At 34.1% G+C, this 25,911-nt stretch overlaps 2 protein-coding genes across 2 annotated transcripts in view; one reads left to right on the forward strand and one right to left on the reverse strand.

The window, feature by feature from the left end:
* The window catches only part of tmem132e (transmembrane protein 132E), a 337,170-nt gene that overhangs the window by 240,353 nt on the left and 70,906 nt on the right, over window positions 1-25,911 (reverse strand). The window lies entirely within an intron of this gene.
* Window positions 11-1,825, forward strand: LOC109079048. Its single transcript, XM_042724910.1, has 2 exons — window positions 11-212; window positions 947-1,825. Exons 1-2 carry the CDS (start codon window positions 90-92, stop codon window positions 1,532-1,534), a joined length of 711 nt encoding a protein of 236 aa, XP_042580844.1. The 5' UTR covers window positions 11-89; the 3' UTR covers window positions 1,535-1,825.

Below are 25,911 nucleotides of genomic sequence, written 5' to 3' on the forward strand. Positions count from 1 at the left end.
CCTGGCGTCCACATACGTGGACATCACATTTTTAGTTGTGTGCGCCATAAAACCTAATTCTGTGTAATTGGAACCTGTTGTACACAAACATGGACACTTACACTGCCATCTGGTGGGGTCAAAAGAGAAAAACACTTTACACAGAAATTCCAAGATGGCGGCGAACACATCCGAAAAGTCAGGCAGCCGCACCAGACCAAAACGTCCACAAGGTAAAAAATCTAATAAAATTTAATTGTTGATTCTTGTTAAGTTATGCATATTGGTGTTGTATGATTAATATGGCATGACAATTTGACAAATTTTTGTAAAGGTAAAGATGTACTATCTCGCTAAACTTGAAGTACACATATGTGGACAGTGGGACTTAGCTTCGTTGAAAATGTAAAAATGTTAGCAAAAAATGTAACTGTGAAACCATAGTTTGTGAAGAATTTGTTATAAAAAATCAATTTACAATAGTTTACAACAGTATAAATTGACATTGCATGTGTGATAAATTACTTTACATAGATTTTTAGTCGTTAAAAATTTAAAAATGTTAGCAAAAATATAGTCTGGGAAGAATTTGTTAGAAAACATCAATTTACAATAGTTTACAACAGTATAAATTGACATTGCATGTGTGAAATAAATTAACATTGATTTTTATTCGTTGAAAATGTAAAAATGTTAGCAAAAATGTAGTTTGGGAAGAATTTGTTAGAAAACATCAATTTACAATAGTTTACAACAGTATTATTTGACTTTGCATGTGTGAAATAACTTTTAAATTGATTTTTATTAATTTAAAATGTAAAAACTTTAGCAAAAAAATTAGTTTGGGAAGAATTTGTTAGAAAACATCAATTTACAATAGTTTACAACAGTACAAATTTACGTTGCATGTGTGATAAATAACTTTACATTGAATTTTATTTTATTTTTCTCCTGATATAATTTCCAGGGCATATTCCTTTCAAAGGCACTGGAAATAGTATCGGAGTCAATTGCTGGGGACAACTCAGAGGTAGAGGACTTGTCTGACATTGACAACCCTGTAGAGGATGTTGATTACCATCCTCCACAACAGGAGCCAAGCAGCAGTGAGGAGGAGAGTAGTGGGGATGAAGATCCCACTCCACAGTCCACTAAGGCCAGCCGGGGACGTAAACGTCTCCGTGGTGTAACTTATGCTTATCGTTCAGACCTTAGCATTGCCAAAAAGTGGACGCTTCGGATGCTCATGCACTTCACAAATGTTGCTTTAGCCAACAGCTGGCTACTGTACCGCCAAGATCACACAGTACGTGGCACACCAAGAAAGGGCATCATGCAATTTATTGAATTCCGAATGGAAGTGGCTAAGACATACTTGGCCCAGCATAACAATGAACAGGAAGACAGTACAGACCTCTCAGAACAGGAAAACAACACAGACCATTCAGAGCCAGAGAAAAAGCGCACTGTGAAGGAAGTGCCCCACATCTCAGTCTGCAGAAGGGCTAATGCACATCCTTCCATAGGTGGTCTATCTGAAGAATGCAGCACTTGAGTTCAATTTGTAACATGCAAGGTGTTCTTGTGCTTGCAAGCTGCAGGCAACTGTTACACAGTTTTTCACAGTGGTTAAGTGTGATCAACTGTTCCCACAGATAAAAAAAGACATTCCTAGTTTGGAGTAGTTAAAGTTTTGGGCTGTTGTGTGATATGACCGCTTGTTTCTTATAAATGATGTTTTTCTATATCCATGTTTAGAAGTTGAAACGTATATATGCAACAGTAACAATAAAAACTGTTCAGGCACAGTACTCAGGCTTTAAATAAAAGAGATTTGCACTTTGTTACACAATGGTGTATTTGATTTTTTTTCTATGGATACAGACCAAGTGTCCACATATGTGGACATCATTTTTTTCAAAAAGTGCTTCATGTTCAAAGATAATATCTGGTTATTATATTTATTGGTTCCTCCTAACCCCAAATAGCTAGAAGAAATCTAAAATGCAAGTCAAACCAATGTTCGGGTCTTAGGAGGATATACTATATGAATAGAATATTATGAGATGTATTCTTCATTTTCTTAGCACCAAACGATGAAAAATCAATATGCTTACAAGGAATTACCACTATTTTTATTTTTTTTATTCTTGTTATTTTCTATATACCTCTTCCATGTCCAGATGAATGCAAACAAAATAACCTTGAACCTTTCTAAATAACCTTAAACCAGAAATGTCTGCTTTATAATTCACCATATATTCAAAAGAAAGAAAACACCAATTGTATTGATAAAATGAAGCCATTAAGATTTTAATTACATTTTTATTAAGGAATATACCATATATATTCACTGTATTCACAAAATAACAAATTGAAAAAGTAATATTTAAAAAAAATAAAAACAATAATAATAATGAATGAAAAATGAAATGTAGGTTTAGCACCGACAGACCTGTATTCACTGTATTTACAAAATAACATACATAAAAAAAAAATATAATAATAATAATTGAATTAATTCTGCAGTTCCTCGACTACCCATTCTTATGTTGTTTAAAAACAGTATACTTTTTCTCTTTATAGATTCCACAAGGAAAAAATTGAACTAAATGTTCAAGCTACTTTCTTCCCTATATTAAAAGTGGATGTTCACCAGAGTCGGTCAAAACAGCATTAAAGAAGTCATTACAAGTGAAAGCTGTGATAATCCATGTCTTCTGAAGCCATATGATATCTTTGTGTGAGAAAAATAAGCTTTTAAATCATCATCATTTTCATGTTTTTAATATATTCACACCAATGACATACTCATTTTGACATTAATGATGCCAAATGTCACTGATGTTTCATAACTGATCACTATGGGCCAAATGTTAATTGCACATATTTAAATTGCACAGACTGCATGTCTCATTATGAATCATCAATAAGTTCTCACTTATTATGTAACATATGGCATCAGAAGACTTGGAATCTAGCATACAAGTCATACGGACTACTGATCTGGTACTTTTTTATTAAATACTTGGCATCATCAGCAAATGCATTTCGAGAATTAGAAACATTCGCATGGGATTTATCTGAGATCTGGGAAGGTGATAAAATCTGCATTTATATCATTCATTTCGAGCAATGAAAAAATTGTTGGTCAATTAAATTGCAAAATGCTCTAACACAGTCAGTCAAGTTGATAAACTGACCAGCGTGCACTGAAATCCATGGCTTGGATGCTAATCCTGGATCCAAATTAGAGAGACTCACTAATAAACTGAGCCTCTGAGCAATGAACACACTTCCCTCTGCCAGGCAACTGTTTCTAGTCTTTTTTTTTTTTTCATGAGAAGTTAAAGGATGAGAACTTCTGAGACTAAACAGATGTGCTAAAGGCTAACAATAACCTCAGGAGATGCATGCTTTAAACAAGGCTAACTAGAGGTGACAGCCAGCACAAAATATTGAGTAATTAAGCACTATTAGATGCAAGGGAAGCCAGATGAATGGGAAAATGTCAACGTTTGCTTTTATGTAAATGAACCTCTAAAATAGCCCCCCTACTGTCATATAAACCCCTCTATCCGTACAAGCCACCAACTCATGCTTAAGTAATCTCTTACTCTTTCAACTCAGATTTAATATTTATTTAGGGACTCTTGAATGCTGTTGTCATGTGAAGGCGCTGGTGATTCTGTCACTGCGGACAACAAAAGATTTGGATGGGTTTTTAATCATGTCAAGGCCAGATGGTTCAATCCACCAGATAAGACAGAACAGCGGGGGAGACGATCTGACATTCACTTTTAAGATAACTACAAGGGACCGGGACATGCAAAAGAGAATGTGCAAATCAAAAGATTTTGATTCAGATCACAATCGGCGACCTTCATAACCTGATTTACAGATGAACCTGGAGTTGTGGCTAATTGCAGGAAGACACAGCTGAAGGTACCTGACATATTAGACGTATAGGTTTTATATGTGTTGTATGATTTCTGATTCTAAGGTTAGATATTTTGTATGTATCTTTACTACATTTGTACTATTTGACTGAGCAAAGTAATTAGTTTCGAAAATAAAATAATTAAAACAATGTACATTAATTGTTTTAATTAATGGGGAAAATGTATTTACTGTATTTCTGTTTTAAGTTATTTAACATATAATGTACTTGAACAGAACTATTTGTAACAATACCATTAACCCAAATAACCTCAAATGAATAATACAGCTTTTAAAAATGTATATTCCTTGGTACAGAATACATTTCATGTTCATATGGTACTAATTGGAAAAATGGAAATATGCCTTAATGACAATAATTATGCACTGATACCACTTGCTGCTGCTACTGTTACTAATAATAATAATAATAATAATAATAATAATAATAATAATAAAGTTTAATATTGTACCTACAAATATCTGAACTGAACCTACCAAATTAACTGACTAAACTTTTTTTTCCTTCCCATAAATTGTGTTTGTTAGTTATATGGTAAAAAATTTAAATTAAATTAAATTAAATTAAATTAAATTAAATTAAATTAAATTAAATTAAATTAAATTAAATACTTAAACGGGTGTACTCTACCCCGAATAACCTAAAATGTATGTAATGTAATGTTTCTTGTTTTCTTAAAGTAAATTTTAAATATGGAAATATGTCTGTGTAATGGAAATACCACACACTGAATTATTACAAACCCCTGGAGTAGGGCTGCACGATGTGTCGTTTAAGCATCGATATCGCGATGTACGAATCCACGATAGTCACATCGTAGGATGTGCGATGTAGGCTGTCGTAGTTGACCCGTTATTCATTAACCGTACGGGCTGCTCCCCGGCCCTTGACGAATGTGATTCGCGGATTAATTGCACAGTTTAACCATCATAGAGTGAAAGTTTATCATTTGCATGTGTTTTTAAGTCCTGTCAGTTTAACAGGGCGCATATAAGAACGAGCAGAGAGAGAGAGAGTGAGCGAGAGCGAGTGAGCGAGAGAGAGAGAGAGAGAGAGCGCGCCCAGGTCGCGCGCGCTCAACTTCACCCGTCTTCAACACGAGCGCTGTCTTTCTCTCTCCCTCGCGCATATTAATCAAAATCAATTGACACGATGGTGTCGGAAAAAAAAATAAAAAACCTATCCAGTGATGAAATGTTTTCTGTGTTGTCAAATCTTGTGCGATATCCTAAACTGCCGAGATAATTACACAACACGTGCCATACACGTCTGATTCGCGAACTAAATGATTCCTTTGAACCGATTCAATTTAATGAAACTGACCTGTCCAACACTGAACTCACGAGACGTCTAAATTGGTGTATTAAAAAAAATCTGTAACACTTTACAATAATGTTCTATTTATTAAACTATTTAACTACATTATTTAACATTTACTATTACTAAACTGCACTTCTACAACATTGTTAATTTCAACATTTAGGCTATAGCCTTCATTGTTGAAATCAAAAGTATTTGTTAACATAATTAATGCACTGTGAAGTGACATTACCAAAACAATGAACACCTGGGTTTTTATAAACTAAGATAAACAAAGATTAATAAATATAGTAACAAAAGTATTGCTCGTGGTAAGTTCATGTTAGTTAATATGTTAACAATTCAAACCATATCCTAAAGTTACAAACAAATAATTTACTCTAATTTATTTAAATAATACTCTGATGTTTAAATCATTTAAAATGAGAAGGTAAGTGTGCTCACCCCATTTTTGTTTGTAAGAAAAAATTTAATTAGATTTCATATCGCAATATATATCGCAGAAAAATAAAATATCGCAATGTAATTTTTTCCCAATATCGTGCAGCCCTACCCTGGAGACATATACTCATGGCCAGAGTCATTATTTTACTTCCCAAGGTACATGCAAGAGTACAAAATAAACAAACAAATGAAAATGAAAATGCCACCAGTTAAAATAAATAAATAAATAAATAAAATACTAGCAAATACAAAAGTTGACATTTTGTGAAAGTGTGCCGCAGAATTGTGCATGAAAATGTAATATACAAAAAAAAAAAAATATATATATATATATATATATATATATATATATATAAATAATACAGTTTGAAAAGAAGCTTTTCTATAAAATGAAAATATTGGTTAATAACAACTAATGATGCATACAGGGCTGGTCTTGGCTGAGAATAAGATATACTGGTGAGGCTCTAATATTTACTTCATTTAAACTGACCCTCAAGCATTCTAATAAGATCAATCTCATATAGACTTCTTTAGAAATAGTCTGTTGGGTCAAAGGAAGACATACTTCTCAGACATTATCAGCTCTTTGATATTCACAGGCCAATGTCAGACGTGAGCTTGAGTTATGTGGAGTGAATTTTAGTTTACTGAACCAATCAAAGCCATTACCTCCAGAGCAAGACGGCTTCTGGGGGATTTCTGATCCCTTTTCTGAAGAAAACACCAAAAACACCATTTAAAGGGATAGTTCACCCACAAATGAAAATTCTGTCATCATTTACTCAAGAGACTTGATAGCAGTATATGATGAACAGATTTAATTTAGGCTTTTATTCACATATTTACATTGATCAGAAAACATAAACAGAAGCTCAACCGTACTTGCACCAATGCAAAAAATTTAACATTCTGTGTGAGAACGAACCTAATTGGTTCTCAAGCATCAAGCATGCTTGAGCTTCCCTTTGCCATAACCGATGTGTGCGTGGATGAATGTTTATATGTGAATAGAAATTAAATCTGTTCATCATACAAAGCGATCGAGTCTCTTCAGAAAATTTCAGAAAATACAGTTAGTTATTTACAAATCCTCTGAACTTTTTGACGCAGCAAAAGCCACTTTTCCACCATCAAATAATTTAGCATGCTTTTGAATATGAACTGTGGCATCAATGAATATGCATTTTGAGTGATATTTAGTCATGTGAATGATCTCTGTCATATCATAGTGTCAATTACATCCGGACTAAATTAGTATTGCCCTGCATATGGAGTCCCATGGGAAATTCATGCAAATGCACTTGCCTTCCAGTTCCTATTTCATGTGTTGCAGCCACCATAAATTAATTGCATGAGATTAAACATTTCCAGTTGACTCTGTTTAGAGAGAAAGCAGTGCTCACCTCATCTCCTGCCGTGTGACCAGCGAGGGGCGAGGTCCAATCAGAGCTAATGCTGCAGCTGCAGGGTGGCCATGGGTTGTGTTTCATTATTACAGGCTTGAGCAAAATGAATAAAACTGAGAAATGCAAAATCAGTGGGGGTTTTGGCAGTTTCACAGGGAGTCGAGGGTACTGTACATAAGAGGCATTAACTGTGGGGCGACGCACACATCTGACTAAGGCTCCAGTGTGCTCCACAGCTATAAAAAGCTACTTAGCGGTTGTCAGGGCCGCAGCAATATAGAGATTAATAGATGCATAACGCTCTTAAATGATTAGAGGTAAATTAAGCTTTATTGCTAGAAACCGTTATGGATGCATAACTGTTATTGAGCTATGCAGCTTAGCTGTAAGAGAATTCACAAAAGAGATGTCAGTATAAAATGACATGCCACTAGTTTGTCAAAGAATCAAGAGAAAGTGGATGTATATAAATGGCAATATTTTAGATTTTTTTAATGCTTTTGAAAGAAATCGCTAATGGTCACCAACACTTAATTGACTCGTTTTTACGGTAAAAACAAACTTAAAATAACTTTCATTGTAACTTTAATTAAGTACTTTATTCCTGCAATTCAAAAGCTGAATTTACAGCATTACTCCAGTCTTCAGAGTCATTATCCTTCAGAAATCATATGATTTGCTGCTCAAGAAACATTTCTTCTTATTATCAGTATTGGAAACAGTTCTGCTTAATAACTTTGTGGAAAGTGAAATTTTTTCGATTATTAAAGTTAAAATGTATTAATTGATGGTATTTATTAATTTAATGATTAAATGACTGGAAATAGAAATATTTTGTAACATTATAAATGCCACATTAGATCTGCATCCAAGCAGAATAAAAGTATTAATATCTTAAAAAAAAAAAAAACTGATCAAAACTTTAATGCCCCATACTTTTTTTTTAATGATGCTTTTATTTAAACTTTTTTATATGTATTGTATAACTTCATCATATGGCAAATGAAAAAAAATGTCTTCTTTATATACATATACACCAACTCTGAACACTGAATGATATCTCACTGTTATTTGGTATGTTTCTAACTATAGTAGTCAACATCTGAAGTGGATCAAAAAAGTTGTCCTAAGACAAGAATGCATTTTGGTTTTAGGACAACTTTGATGAAAGATTTGGATCTGTGCATTATATTCTTTTGAAAGTGCATTATATTCTTGCAAATTTTTTTCATTGCGTACATCCTGTCAAGTTGTCCTCTAAAAATGATGTTGCATGCAACCAATCACAACACTAAATATTAGCCACCTTTTGGACAAATCTGTGTATAATGAAAATATATTAGTCAAAAACATTCTGAAGTCATCTGCTTTATCACTAGCAATTAATGTACACTTAAACTAAAATCCCAACCCAATGCAGAAACAAAAACAAGAGCAGCCAGGAAGCAAAGCAACTCACAGTCTTCACATATTTACCACATTCTGCTGTTCTGAGTGTGATCACTGGCACTAAGTGTAACAGGAGCATAAACAGAATGTGAGTTAATTAGGATGGAGAACGGCATAATTTTTGCCTTTAATGAGACAACACCATGCCACACGATTGACTCCTGTCAACAGCAGCTCAACCTACACACAACATAATGCATATACGGTAACACAAAAGCGCAAAAGCATCGGTAACAGATAGAACCAAACACGGTTGAACAACATCAGATGCGGTAATTGACTTCCTAATTGTGTTTGTTTAAGCTAAGCCTCCTGATTTTTAGGGGGATTGTTTCTGATGGCATTTTAATTTCTTCCTTTCACCATTTCCAATATACAGCTAATCCCACAGTGTCTAATCCTGTTTGGGTGAATTTCATCATGCAGACAGTCAACACAGCTGCACCAGCACCTAAACACACACACACAAAGCAGCACTTCATGAGCACATACAATGTCTGATATAAACTCCACTGGAATATAATACTGCCAATTCACCTGATATTATCTTTTCAGGGTAAATACCTTTTTCATGATTTGTATGATATTCAAATCTTTTAATAGTATCTTACGCTCACCCAGGCTGCATTTATGTTATCAAAAATACAGTAAAAACACTAATATTATTAATAAATAAAAAAATTATAATAATTGTAACATTGCAAAATGTAAAAAATAATATTTTGAAATCAAAAAAAAGTGTCACATGATCCTTCTGAAATCATTCTAATATGCTGATTTGCTGCTTTAGAAATGTATCTTAATGTTAAAAACAGCTGTGCTGCTTAATATTTATGCAAAAACCATGACATACTACCATTCAAATGTCTTTTATAATAATATAAATATATTAAAATCAGATATAAATATATTAAAATAGAAAGCAGTTATTTTAAACAGTAAAAAATAAAAATTCACAATAATATAGTTTTTGCTGTATTTTGGATCAAATAAATGTATATAAATTACATGCTTGGTGAGCAGAAGAGAATTCTTTAAAAACATTAAAAATCTTACTGTTCAAAAACTTTTGAATGGTGGTGCATATTCTAATAGTAATACTGTTTCTATTGCTATTTTTAATTTCTTTTGTTTCCCATTGGAAAAAAAAAAAAATAGCTCAGCTTTTTCATGCTCACCATGTACTCGCAATTGTGAATTATAGTCAGAATTGTGAGAAGTAAATTTGTGATTCTGAGAAATAAAGTCAGAATTATAATTATAAACTCATGATTGTGTTATAAAGTTTAATATATATAATATCCTATATATTATATATATATATATAATATATATATATATATATATGAAATTTAACTTTATAACACAATCATGAGTTTCCATCTCAAAGTTCTGAGAAAAGAACTCAGAATTGCGGGATATAAACTCAAATAATTCCATAAAATCATGCAATCAGCACAAAGACAAACTCTTTTCCTATATGCAAAACTGTAATATATGAACACCCAAGGTGTGACACTGCTGACCTGCTTTGAATTCAGGTCTTTTCACACAAGGTCAGTGATGCCTCAGTCCAAAGTGGAAGAGTTTAGAGTCTCAAGGCAGTCAGCAAAAATGGCCTCCTGTAGTGTAAAGTACTTCTGTAAAGTGTAATGTGTTTGATGGAATGAGATGGAAATATTTGAAAAAAGACTGTCTATACGTGTGCGCTGAGCATGCACTTAAGTTAGCAGAAACTTGTTGTGATTTTATCAGGAGATTGAGCAGAGAGATGATGTGTGAAGGATATACACCTTCAACGGTGCCTATCAATATCTCACTCTACACTGTGAATTCTTGCTTGAGGATGAGTTAACAGCTTCTCTGATCCCTGCTCCTTTTGCTTTGTCAACAGACAAAAGAGATTTAAAAGAAACAGTAGGAGGACTCCGTGGAATTTCTTCAAGATGCCTTGCGAAATATGTGCCTTTTACTGTTCAGTAGCTACATAACAAAGAAATGTGATTGCAAACCTTCAAAGAAATATAACTGTCTGGCTGCATTTCCTCTTCATAATGGAACTAAAATTAATATAATTATCTGCACTTACCAAATGATGTATTCTCATTTGCAAAAGTGATAGCTGTTATTTCAGAGGCTAATGCATCTTGAAGTTCACTTTTAAAAAACAGGAACTTTCTAAACCAGCACTTTCGATAGAAAAGGGTGTTCTTACTGAACTGTGAAAGCATTAATATAGACTGACACTTCCAAAACCTACAAGAACCTTCAAAGTCCGAGCCATGAATAAATCAGATCTTCAATTCAAACTGCAGACTGTTTAAAAAGACTTAATTACAGGATTATTTTCCTTGTCACAGAGGAACTTTTTATTATTTTACTTAAAAATTTTACTCAAAAACTTTGATAAGTCATCATTTACTCACCATTAAGTCAACTTACTTTCTTCTGAGTAACAATAGTTTTCCATAAATGCTCTTTTCCATAAATAATACAACTGGATGGGGTCCAAGATCAGGCAAGGTTTTTTTTTTTTTAATTTTTTTAATAAAAGCTTCATGTTATAGCTCCATACAACTTGTGCACCTGAAAACAGTCATGGTCACCTTTTATTTTATGGAATAGAGCAGCTCAGACATTTGATTATCTCTATGTGTCACACTATATATTCATACAAATTTCAAAAGACATCAAGAATAAAATTATGACTTTTTTTGGCTGAACTATTCCTTTAAGTAAAAACAACATTTAAATGAAGTCCAATTCCACTTTGCAGTTTTACCATATGAAATGTTTCATGGCTTTACATTAGAATATATTGTGAGCGCAGTGACCTTGATATCATAAACCCAGTCCTTCACCTTTTCTCACTGATTGTATAAAGGGGGTGTATTCATTTTAACTAGATGGTCTGGCCTTGTTTTTTATAGACACCTATAAATTCCAGATAGGCGAACAGGAAATTACAGTTCATGGCGGCCTTCATTACTTTATATTTAAAAAAAAAAAAAAAAAAAAAAAAAAAAAAAAAAAAAAAACTTTTAAATTCATTTGGAATACTAATAGAGTGGTAATATATTGTATGATAGGTTACACGCATCAGATACAGCATGAACATGTTATTACGTGCTTTTCATGAATTGCCATGTTCCAAATGAGTAACCTAAGCGAATTTCTTTCTTTCACCATGGAATAAAATAACAAAAGCAAAGAGTTTATCTCTCACATTTCACAATGATTTCTCTTTTCAGAATCGCAAATTTATATCACATCATGACATCTTACATTTCTGATTTTTCTTTCTCGCAATTCTGAGTAGTTTATATCTTGTGGTTCTGAGACACACACACACACACAAAAACACTGAATTGTGAAACAGTGGAAACAGTCTTCCATAAATGACAATGTTATGAGCCATCATTCATGTTCAATTTTAACCAACAACCACAGACTTTAAATTCATATTAGTCTGAATTATAGAAATGATGTTCACATTTTAAAATGAGCTTTTTTGTTGAAAACTACTAACAAAATCAAATGATTGCATGTAATTTTTCTCAGGCAGGGAAATGTGCAGGGTACTACCTGTTAATGAAAAAAAAAAAAGTACTGCTACTTCACCCTGCTAATAATATAAATTCAAAAGAGAAAAAGAACAGCACAAAGTACTCCACATTCAACATGAATTCGGTCTTTCTAAGGGTTCAGAGGAAAGAGCAGAGAAACGTACGGCCGGGCAGGAGGACACGGTGGCCTTCTAGTGCCTGCGCTGGTATAACAGGCAGCTCAGAGCCCACCTGTCTTTCTTCATTTCACCTGTGACATTTTGTTGTTTGTTTTCCAGCAATTCTCTGTCGGGACGTTTTTTAATCACTGATGATCGGGTCAGAGAGCAAAGCTTTACATCAACCCCCTGCTTCTGCCCCAAAAGCGGGTTCCTCACGCTCTCCTGCACAGCGGGCCCCAACGGAGCCTCTGCACGCTCACAGCTGTCACTCCTGTCTGGCCCGCGTCTGACCTGCTGTACGGAGGAGAAGGCAATAATCCCCTTCACTTGAGGCAGAGGGGCAAAGGAGCAGACGTCTACTGTGTGCTAGACCATCTGAGCATCAGCGTGGGAGCAGATACAAGGCCAGAGAGGTCTACTGAGGAAAGGTGATTGTTTTATAATAATGGGCCTATGTGCTTTTGTAGTGGTGAATGATAAAAAAAAATGTATGGCTCACATTGTGTCAGCTTTTAAGTAACAGATTAAACCATGCAGTCATGACAATAACTTATGTATTTTGCTGCAACATCATTGTCACTGAGATTTTTTAAACATTTTTGCATGATATTATACCATTTAGATAAGTGAACAATAATGTTCTGATCTAAATATCAAGTCTATATCAGAGTATTTCTCATTTGCAAGTCAGAACTAGAACGCCAGTAATTTATCAACACTATGGTTAGAAATAAAATGTGTTACTTAATTTTCTCATCAGCATTTTTTGCATTTTATGCTTTCTTTAAACACCATTCAAGCACTCATTCTTTTCAATCAGTTAATTACTCAAGTGAATATATTAGTGCTAGGCAACGATTAATTGCGATTAATTGCATCCAAAATAAACGTTTTTCTATACATAATGTGTGTGTGTACTGTGTATATTTATTATGCATATATAAATACACACACATGCATGTACATATTCAATAAAAATATGATGTGTATGTATTAAATATTTATGTACAATATAAATTATATGAATATAAATATATACTTGTAGATACATGCACATTTTTTCAAAATATATACTGTATGTGTGTGTATTTATATATACATAATAAAAATACACAGTACACGCACATACTTTATATAAACAAAAACTTTTATTTTGGATGTGATTAATCACGATTAATCATTGCCCAGCACTAAACTATATATTTTACAGAAAAAAAATCTTGACCAGCGGCAAATCAGGTACTTGCAGGCAAAACTATGTGTGCTGAGGGGGAACAAAATGTCAAAAGCGGATCCTATTGCAAAATAAATAAATAAATAAATTAATAAAAAAAAAAACACCTTCCACATCCAGGCACTAGTAAGAAAAGTAAAAAAGCCTTTATTCTATAATATATTTTATAATAAAAATATTTCATTAAAGAAAAAAATCAGATTTATGTAGTATTTAACATTTAATAGTACATATTTAATAGTAATAAAAAAAAAAAGTCAGTATATTTAGAATTAAATTTTTTCTTGCTGTCAGATAGTTTTATCGTGTATTAAGCAAAAATTACACATTACATTACACATACAGGCATCACAAATAAATGACACAAATAACCTTTATCTTTACTGTAAAATGCTATTGCTAAGCCTACCTTGTTTTTCAATTAACTAAGCAGCGCATTGGACTGCATTTATTCTATGATTAATAAGATGCCCTCGTGCGACCTAAGGCCAGATAATCGCTGCTTCTCAAACTTTAAATTGGTCATATGATTCGATTTCAACTTTTCCTTTCTTTTTGAAGTGTTACAAGCTCTTGGTGCACAACGAAGATCTGTCAAGTTGCAAAGACAAAAGTCTCAAATCCAAAGAGATATTCTTTATAAAAGTGAAGAATCAACCATGCCCTCCTAAAAGGGCTCGTTCTAACACGCCCCCACATGTCTACGTCACGATGAGGGAAGATTTGCATAATGCCGCCTAAATGTTTACAAAAAGTAAGACGCTGCGTGTTTTGTTGTGAAAGCAAAACTACTTTGTTTGGCCTTCCAAAAGAAGACACAACTAGAAATCAGTGGTTAAGTTGTATTTACAACACTTTTCCAGAATAGTTCAACCCAAATATTCAGATGTGTGCAGCGCATTTTACGGAGGATGAGGACTGTTTCCTGAACCAGTAGCCTACAATGCTTCTGTGCACAAAGGCTGTTTCTATAAAGTGAGGCAATTCCAACTTTGCAAGGACAGTCTGTCGCTTCTGACACAGTCTGTAAGTACGTTTTCATATGTAAAGGATTTGCTTGTTTGTTGTTACTCCAATCACAAACGCAGACATGGTTTTGTTCACTTACCACATGCGGGGGTTGTGGGGGGGGGGCTTTGGAATCAAAATGTCCGATTAACATTGTGATGTATGTCAGCCACCGTCTACCGGCCCAACCCTAGTTTATGCAGCGCGATACGCAATGCAACGCGTAAAAAGACAGTATAAGTCATTATAATCAGTAATTATGTCCCCACTGGATGCAACAAATGGCTCATTTGTAATGGGTTTTATTGGTTTTGTCTCATCGTGTTGGAGACAGCATCACAGTATGGTAAGGGGCGTAACATTTCCGCCACACGCTTGAGGCATTCGGCCAATCACAATGCATTGGATAGCTGGACAATCAGTGCACACCTTGCTTTTTAGAACAATGAGCTTTGTAAAAATAGATGCGTTTCAGAAGGCAGGGTATAGAGGAGCAACAATAATGTACAGTATGTGGAAAATTTCTTTTTTATTTTTTTTTTTTTTAACCTTAAACCGCATAAACACATTTCATTACACCAAATACACAAAATAATGTTCTTTTTTAGCAGCATCATATGACCCCTTTAAGAGTCTTGCTTGTGAAACTGATGCGTGTGCTAGTGAAAAATGAATGGAAAATGAAACAAGAGTAGATGATGAAAAACCTTTTAGCTCTTAAATGTATGTGTCTGGGTACATTAGCTCTTGCTATCATTTGCTTCTCAGGCTGTAATTTAAAGCAATGTGGGTCCTTCGGGGATGTGAAGATGCAAAGAAATCCCATCCTCAGAACCATCAGTTAGCAATTCCTTTTATTGTAGAGCATAATAAATTCTTTCTACTTTTTTAAATGTGATTATTCCACAAAGTTTAGCAGTAACGAAGCAAAAGAGAATACATTTATCTTGAGTTAATCAGTCTGGGTTTAAGACCCCAAACTTACTTTTGTGCAATTAATTTGGTTTCTCCCCAATAAAAACGGGGGTGGACTATTCTGATGACCGTGATTAATTTCATATTATGCCACATATCATCTCTACCCCCGAGATGGCTTTAAATTAGCTCATTCAAATGAAACCAAGAGGGAAATCATGCAATATCACTCCAAACTTGCTGAATTTTTTACAAGAGATGTTTCAGAATCACTTACCCTCTGAGTGAGAGGAACTGGAACATGCTTGTGGCTTTTAACTAACAAAAACAAAAGTCCTAATGTCTCCTTAAGTCTTCCATTAAAGGATTAGTTCACCCGCAAGTGAAAATTTGCAGAAAATGTACTCATCCTCAGGCCAAAATAGATGTAGATGGGTTTATTTCCTAACTGAAACAGATTTGGAAAAAAATTTAGCATTACATCACTTGCTCACAAATGGATCCTCTGCAGTTAATGGGTGCCATCAGAATGAGTGTCCAAACAGCTGACAAAAGCACTGCAAAAATCCACAAGTTATCCACATGACTCCAGCTGATTTATTAATAGAGTGCAAAGCTGTGTGTTTATAATAAATCCATCAAGACTTCAAATGAATCCTATATTTTTAATATTGCTTTCTTCAGTAAAAAAAGCCGTCTCATCTGAATTAAGAGAGATATATGCTCAATCAAAGACAAGCTAAAACAGTCCAAACTGTTGCAAACAAATATGTCGGTGGATTTAGATGTGAGAGAGGACAACTGGGGATGGACTTTTTCACTGTAGGAAGCATTATTATGGACTGTTGACTTGTATTTTGGCCAGAAGTGCTGGGTTAAAGTTTTTGATGTCTTAATGATAAATCTGTCACACAGCTTTTTGCTTCACAAGACATTAACTGATGGAGTCATGTAGATTAATTTTAGGCCAGATGTGACTGTTTAAAGTTAAAACTCCTTAATGACAGATTTGTATTTACAAATCCTATACCTATAGACTGAACACGTCACCTTCTTTAAAGGCACATTTTTGTAGTTAACAAAAAGACGAAAATAGTACCAAGTCTTGAAACCCGTTTTCAAAAGTTTGCATTTTCAGGCCCCCAAAACACTGCTGTTGTGTAAATGAATGAACAAAATGCATAAAAAGTTTTCCAGGTTTAGTTGAAAAGGATGTTGTGTAAATGCCTCCTCAATGAATGAGAGAACCGTAAACTTACGTTAACTTACCAGATCAATCGATTCACTGAAAAGATCCAAATCAAAACAAGGATTTGTTTAGGACTTGGACATTCTCTAATGAACTCGCCAACAAGAGGTTTGTCATGACATAAGGGTGGGTTAATGATGACAATTTTACATTTTTGGTCAATTATTCTTCAATTATTCAATTATTATTCAATTATTCTTGATTACAATTGTACAATATGACTCTAAATGTCAAAGCAGACAATGCAACATCTACAGTCTGTTAAGTCAGACTGTACTGTATTGTATTTCAGCTAAGATTGACAGCATTGACTGGGCATCCTCTTTTTGACATGGAAAAAAAGGGTACTGTGAGACCTCACATTAATTTTGGCAATAAACTGTATTGCCATGAAAATAGATGGAGAATCATATCTCTGGTTAAGAAGGGAATCTGTGGACTGCTCACTCTACACAACTTGGAGTAACTTTGATAGTACAATCACAGTGTGAAGAGAAAGAAACATCAGTTGCTGTGACATGCTGGTAAGATTCAATTTGACCAAGCTAGCCACTGTGAAGAGAAATGGCAGAAGAAATGTTCATAAATTGCACTGCATTCAGCTCAAACATAGAAGCATGTTGCATTCACAGGCCTAAGTGTATCAGTCCTTGTGCAGGACAAACTGCTTAAGCAAAATGCACACTGCTAGAAGATATCTTCAAAATCAATATACAGTCATAGTTTGTATGTTTATCAAAATGCCTGGGGATTATCACTGACCTCTGTAATACTTTCCAGATTGTCAGTTTAGGTTAGAGCTTTCCATTTCATCTGCCTTACATTGCCGCACTTAGGCTGCTTTCATTTGGTGATCAATCACAGCCACATAAAACGGCAAAGTGCAGTTTACTCTTTGGTTCAGTGGCCAGCTGTAAACCGGCATGACATAGGCTAGGGGCCAGGCCACATAAAGGCCAGGGTGGCATAGGTTCATCCAGATCAACAAATGGGCTATCCAGGGTCAGAAACTCAGAATATATGAATGGTTTGAAAATTATGAAAAATACAAACACAGACACCATATTTTTTGACACCTTCTACAAAAATTGCATGATTTTTAACCACACACAATAAAGTAAATAATAATAATAATAATTCAAATAAATTACATTTGGAGTCATGACAAAGTAAACAATCTAATTTAATATTCCCAAGTTTTGCTAATATTGTTGTGTTGCTGCATTCAACCAAATGTCTTTATATTTGAATGAATGAAATTACAAACCAACATACGTATATGGCCATGAGTTAGCTATTTTTATTATTTATTATTATTTATTTGGGATGAAATTTTGTTCAAACATGTTCCACATTTTGGTAACAGTAGAAAACTGTCAAATATCTTATAAAATCCATCAAAAATAGAAGTACTCCTGCCATTTTTAGTTTGACCTCCTGTGACTGACTTCCAACATACGTTTAAGCATCTCTTTTTTCCCCTTCCAATGCCTATTTGAAAAAATTTCAAGTCCAATTTTGTATCCCATTATTTGAAAAGAACCTCATAGTATTCACAATGAACACTTTACAGTAAACACTACAGAATAATACACATATAGACAACAAAATAAGTATTCTCCAAATATGAAATAGTGTTTTCTTTCCACCGAAAGACTTTGTTCATCCTTAGCTAATTCTTATTAAAGCTCATTTTTATTTCAGCCATTGCTGTGTTTCATGATGGTGCATATATTTTGTCCAAAATTAAAATGTGTTTTAACTCATGTCTTTTTAGGTAAATAAATTATGTGACTAGATAATTCACTTACTTTCAATGTTTACTAAAGAATATTAAATGGAACAAACATAACCTTCCTTTTTGAATATTAGTATATCATCGTCTGACTCATGTCTCCTGACACTTCGAAAACTAACAGTAATGCACACCAACGCTTAATTCAGTAAGTCACTTTTGCAAGACATGTTGGCCATAAGAATGAATCTGCGAAGACTGTTTGATCATGTCTTTTCTATTTGTTTAACAAAATACGCTGCTCAGTGCTAACACAAAGATGATTAAATCACCCAGGCTGGTTTTAATATTATTTTGACATTTAGAAATTTAGCACCTAGCATTAAAAATACTTTTCAATGCATTCTCTAAGTGAAATTGTCTGTAGTGAACCTGAAGTGCAAATGATTGTCTACCTTTCGTTCATGCACCCCACTGACTGTACATTTCGAAAATATGTTTTGCATATTCATAATAGCTAATTGATGACAACCACCATGATATAGGCCAGGTCTTGAGGTCAACTTTCAAACTCACCAGAGGAAAGCTTAAGAGTTGAACATTTGGCCCCTATACAGCAATGTTAATTAAAATTAAACACACTGACCCCAATAAAACTTTTCCTGTCAATTATGTGACATTTCCAGCCTTTCTCGAGCTGTTTGTGACCAGTGATTACATATGTCCCATAATTACTCGACCACCACAATCTTCGTCCCGTTTTGTTTGCTCAAATGGCGTTTAATTGGCTGGAAAGAATGTGGTGTCTTTCTTGATTATTTCATACCACATTTATTAGGTGCTGTAAAAGCTACAAAGGAATCCTACTGGCAGTAAGATAACATTACCAAGAATGTCCTCAGGGTCTTTGTGCTCTAAAAGAGACAGTTACTATTCCATTCACCATGATTATTTTCACCATGTTATTCAATATTCAGTAATGCAATAAAAATGTCTGCAGAATGTGGTCACTGTTTCATACAGAAGAAAAAACTAAGGAATCTATGAATACAGTATTCTTTTTAGTCACAAATCAAAAAGACTTTGCCATGTATTATGCAAGATGTCAATTTCCATTAGGGGGAACTGAATCTCAAATAATTGTCTAAATGGTAAAAAGTCAAAGAGATGAACTAACCGTCAAGGGAAAAGTTTGTAATCCCTTGGATTTAGGAGTTCAAACCCAAACGTTACTACAACAGTGACAAAGCTGGTTTCAGATCAATACAAAATTGCTGCTTCTACCTAAACGATAAAAAGACAGTGTGGTTTTGTGCACTTTCATTTAGTCTGTCAGTGAGATACCACAGCAAACGCATGTTTTTGAGACTGAGCTTCTGATCTGAAATCCAATAAACTACAGATGAGATCACACTTACAAAACTCATCCATTTACCCCACTTGATATTTTCTACCTTTTTCTGTGACACATGGGATTGTGTTTTTATTTTATTAATAGACTTATCCCCCACAGTACTGCCACAAAACAGAACACAGTGCACACAGTGAGTCGCAACAACAGGCTGTCAATCACCCATGAATGCCTACTCACAGCACCACCCACCTAAGCAAGAACGAAAACAACACAAAGATTATGATCGCAGTCAGTGACAGTCAACAATGTGCTCAAACTGAAATACCTCTCATAGTTTGTCTTCACTTTTTCGCATGCTTCACTGAGAAAAGTTCCTACACTCCCAGTGGCATGAAACACGAGAAAGGGAAATTTTGTTCCTTTCATCGACCTCATGTTAGCTTTAAGACTGAAGCCTGTTTCTGTCTCAGACTGAAAAAAGGTATTGTGACCAGTAGTGGAAAGAGTACTGAAAATATTTGCAACTACTGTACATACACTCTTAAAGATAAAGGTGCTTCAAAAGGTTCTTCACAGTGATGCCATACAAGAACCATTTTTGGACCTTTATTTTTAAGAGTGTATCTCAGAATGTGACTTTATATCTCACAATTGGGACTGTTTCTCATTATTATCACTGTCACAGAATGTGACTTTAACTCCCATTTTTCTTTTTGTAATTGCAATTATCTCACAATGGATTTATTTAGCAAATGTGACTTTGTTTCTCTTAATTGTGTCTACATATCTCAGAATGAGTACATATATAACAATTGCTTTTGTTTCTTTTAACTGCATCTACTTACCTCAGAATGTGACTATATAGCTCATGATAACTGGACTTACAAAGCGATATTCTGAGATATGTTGCATCTTATAATTGTGACTGTTTCTCATAATTGTTATTATATATCTCAGAATGTGACTTTTTCTTTCTCATAATTCCAACTGTATCCTCTCAATGTGTGACTATTTACCTTACAACTGTTTCTGTTTCTTGGAATTGTGATTATATATCTCAGAATATGACTTTACATCTCACAATTGTGATTTTGTTTCTTGTAATTGCGACTATACTATTTATCTCAGAATGTGGGTTAGTTTCTTGTAATTACAACTATATATCTTACAATATGACTTTATATTTAGCGAATGTGAGTGTTTCTCGTAATTGCAACAACAGTACAGATCTCAGAAGTTGACTTTACATATTACAATTGACCTTGTTTCTTATAACTGCATCTACTTATCTCAGAATGTTACAATATCTCATAATTGCTATTGTTAATTGGACTTGTTATATATCTCTCATAATTGTGATTACAAATCTCAGAATGGTGGCTTAGTTTCTCATAACTGCAACTAAAAATCTTAGAATGTTACTGTTTCTCCCTATTATGGCTATATATCATAGAATGTGATTTTTTCTTTCTCATAATTGCTACTGTGTCATCTCAGGGTGTGACTATTTATCTGTTACCGTTTCTCGTAATTGTGACTATATTATTTATCTCAGAATGTGGCTTAGTTTCTTGCAATTACAACCATACATCTTAGAATAGGACTATCTCACGACTGTGACCGTTTCTCGTAATTGCAACTAAGGTGACTTTACATCTCTCAGTTGTGAGTTTTTCCCCATAATTTTCACAATGTAACTTTATCTCACAATTAAAAGATACAGTTTTTGAATAATCTTCACAAAGCTCTTTATAACCATCTCCAAAAAACAAAGTAGTTTAAATGAAAAACATGAACAACACCTTTAGTAATGATGTTCATGATTAAGTGTTATTAGAGTGGACTGAGAGGAGGAAATAAAACAGGAAGCAGTGATGATGGCCAACCACTATTTCTGCTTTGATCTTCTGCCCCTAAAGGTTAGGCGCCAGTGATGGACTGAGAATGCTGACAGATGCAATCCAGCAGCCGCTACACCAATGCGGAGTTTGCAGGGCTTGAAACCAACACCATGTAAAACTCGCTCAAAGAGAGGTTTCAACATTAAGACCACTTGTACTGTATATATCAATGAGCCCTGTGTTAATACGAAAGTGTTTTTCGTACATTTTAAATGTGATTTCCAAAACATTACTAAGAACAATGTGGAGCTTTAAATGAGGTATACTTAAAGTATGCTCTCTACGGCATGTAACTCATTTTTCAAGGACTGCAGCTGTGCTAACCTTACAGTGAAATTGTAATTTGTAATCACCACATCAACAACTTGTGATCTGGATGTTCTCGCTTCATATAACTGTGCTTTATAAATTTATATTTTATTAATAAAGTTAATTATTTGTGTCCTGACACTTCTTTTTGGAAAGTGCACTTATCATTGCTTACTTGTATTTCTTAGTCACGGAATACAAAAACCATTCTGTATCAACATGCATTTTCATGATTACATTTTTGCTACAAAAGGCATTCATATGAAATTGCTTATTGGTTGTGTCCAAAAATTGGCAGAGGTATCCAAGAAATGATTACTATTTGATAGCCAAAATGTTTTGGCAAATTGGCTACATGCAGTTTTTGGAAAAAAAAGAAGATGCAATTACAGATGTAAACATTCTACAAGAGCCTTCTGCTATTGAAGCACTAAGAAATCTTCTTTTTGTGAGGACTCTCTTATTCATTTGCCAGTAGATGTGACCTAGTTATAAAGCAATTAGCTGCCATAGCGCATGCAAGTTCATATGAAACAATATTCACAGAAAGACTACAATTCCCTCTCAACTCTTCATATTTAATTCAAACTAAATTCGCATGATTGCAACCACCCATATATATTGTGAGGACGCAGCCAAGAATCCTTCTTGATTTCCCCAGCCTGAATGTGAATCACATACAATAATTATTAAACAGTCCTCAGAGTATTTAAGTGTAACTGAATGCAGGCTTGCAGCTCAGAGCAAAAAGAGATTTCTTTCAGAGCACTCCAAAGGTTTCTTTCCACTGAATCCCTGAAGTAACACTCATCAGCTCCAAAAGCAGGGTGATAAAAACCCTTTACTTAAGCGCTTTAGAACTTTTACCCATAGAGGAAAACTGCCTGCCTGAGTAGTACATTTATCACTGCTTTTACCTTAAAATGAGATCAAGGAGAAACAACACTTGAAACATCTCGACCGTACTGAAATATCTTGAGGATTCTTTCCGTTGCTACGAGTGCTACTGGTTTAGTACACAGTTTGCTTTAGCCAAAATTCGACACCACATCCATAAAAAAGGATGTTGCTAATTTTTAAAGCCCCAAATTTCATCAAACAGAATAACAAGAGTCGTTGTTATCCAAGACGCCATCCACCAGTTCTAAGCCATTGAGCCACCATCCGACCTGTCAAGCGTTGTCGATAGGCTGCTATTGTTCCGTGGGAGTTTTGTTATTTGTGTGAAGAGAAGGAAACAGAGAGAGATGTTCCCTGACATGATGGCAGTGTTTTCTGTGAGGTCTACCTGCAGTCAGCTGTCCCCTCACGACACAGTTCTCGTGCCCATGCATAATTTAGGCTGCAGTTCAGCTGTGCTGTCAAAAAACTCTAAAGTTACAGTTCATAAACAGTCTCTTTCCCCTTTGCCAACTCCGATTCGTTTTGAAAGCAGAGACTCTGGGCTAGTTAGACAGCAGAAGTGCCACGCTGGAGGGTTCCAGTGGTATCTTATTGTCTTTCCCCCAGGAACACAAAACAGCCATGATAATAGAGAAATATAGATCAACTTAGGCCAAACAGCAGAGACAGACATATATAAAGGCTTGTTTGCTTTAAAAAAAAAATTATCACCTTTTTTTTTTTTTGCCCTGAAGAAATTTGACCTATTTGACCTATAAACCCTGCTGCAAAGCTAAGTGCTTTAACAGTGGCAAAACTATTGGGTCACTCACAACCTATAAATCCGTTGAGATCTGTTCGCTACATGCTAAATGCTAAAACCAATGCCAAATGTAAATAAGGAAGCTAATCTTCCTTATTAATATAATCGGATATTGTAAAGACAGCAAAATAAAAAGGCTTCTAATATTTTAAAAGGAGTTAGAAATGTTTCCTGTGTCTTAAGCAGTCAAAGCAAAAGACTGAGCATCCAATAAAATTATTTAATCTGTCAAAAATAATCAGCTTCTTATTAGAAGCTAACTAAAGTAGGCAGATGCCAACATGATAATACAAAATACAAAATAATTTTAGAAAAAGTTGTGTCTGCTCAATTGTGCTCCCTCTTGCAAAATAAATAAATGAATAAATAAATAAATCTCTATTAGAATTTCAGTCAGGTTTCAGGTAGGACTGGACCAGAATATTCCATTATTAGAATATTCTTTTTTTTTTTTTGGAACACCTGGCATCCCCCGTGAAACGGTTCTCATTTGTGCTTGAATATGTATCACCCATGAGTGAACATCATGATTCAGGTTATCTGGAAGAGAAGACAAAAATGCTGAAGACCACAGCTGTGTGGGGGCACTTTAAATTGAGTGAGGACAAGCAACAGCGCATCAAATTTGAAAAATCACCTGAGTTCTGAAAGTAGTACGCTTACAGTAGTATTATTGGTGTAAAAAAACTAGCTGCTTTTACCCGCCATATTAATCAGTAAATTTACTCATGATAAAAACATGCACTTAATTTGCTTGGAAAATACTTGTGAATACAACAGTCATAAAAAAGCTTACAGTAGCCCAGCCTAACAATAATTTGTCTATATTAAAAGTATTGTATCACTAGTGCAGTGTCCGTTCTTGGAGCATATAGGGTAAATGTACCTATTAAGTTCACGTACCCATTAAGCACACTTCCATTTTTGAGCTCAGATTATAAGAAAAAATGATGTATTATCATAATTGATGTCTAAACTAATTGATGTGTTTGTGACTACATACCTCCTGTAATTTCAAGTCAATCAGATCATTGCACACTGAGATATGGGTCTCTACAGTAGGTGTTCACACTGTCTTGTGGTAATTTTGAAAGCTGTCTGAAAACTTTCACCAAAAGAGTAGCTCCTTAAATGTGAATTTATTAGATATTTAAGCCTTTATTTTGGGTAAGTTTGACTACTTATTGTAAAATTAAGAGATTAATGTTTAGACTTTTGCAGATAATAACCTGGAACTTGGATGTGGGAAATAATTATATTAGATCCAAAAGATAGTTTTAGCAGCATAGTGCAGATGCTACAGAACACAGTGAGCTGACTAGCTGTATAAGATTGTGTGCTACGCTAATATATTACTTCACAGACATTATTGGCTAGTACTTCTACATCCATAATATTATAAATTGACAGATTATTGGTGGTCTGTGGTTTTAAACTGCTGTATTTTTTTTTTAAGATTTCATATTATTTTAAGGTGTGCTTAAAGGGTACAGTACTATGAAAATCAATAAGAAAAAGTATAATTTCATAGATATTGTTAATAGTAGTGATTCATAATAAAATATGTATGAACTTAATACATAACCTTTTTTTTTTTTTTTGTAAAATCTTAGCTCAGTGTACTCTCTTTAAATGCTTCCACATTGAACATCTATGTAAATACTTCATAAACAGACTTTAAATATTAAGTGATGGTTTTAACTTTAAGTTAAGTTAATCGATTTTCTATAGATTCTGTCAACTCAAATCTGCAGACTGGCTCTGACCTTTGGCAACAACTGTGAACTTCTCCAGACTGTAAAACAATTGAAAATCAGGACAAAAAATTTTTAAGTGTATTCCAGCCTTAAGAGACGATAGAGAAGTTGAAATCCATTTAATAAGAGGCTTCATGATGCTAGTTTCTATGTTCATCTCTGTGAATGAAATGTTTTATTTGATTTTTGAATTTGTGTTACTTAGCTGAACATGGACTAGTGTAGATGTTGCAATGTGCTTAAATGACACTTCATTATAAATATATAACTGATCAAATTGAATGCCTTGTTGCTTGATTTTTTTTTTTTTTTTTTTTTTTTTTTGTGATTCACATTTTAAAAAATCTATTATTCATTAAAAAGGCTGTTTTAAATAAACAAGAATTTTAATAAAACATGATGTGAGCTTAATGGGAACAGGGGTGTGCTTAAAGGGTACAAACATGTACCCATTA

This window comes from Cyprinus carpio, chromosome B5, assembly GCF_018340385.1.
Source record: "Cyprinus carpio isolate SPL01 chromosome B5, ASM1834038v1, whole genome shotgun sequence".
In the NCBI taxonomy this organism is placed as follows: Eukaryota; Metazoa; Chordata; class Actinopteri; order Cypriniformes; family Cyprinidae; genus Cyprinus; species Cyprinus carpio.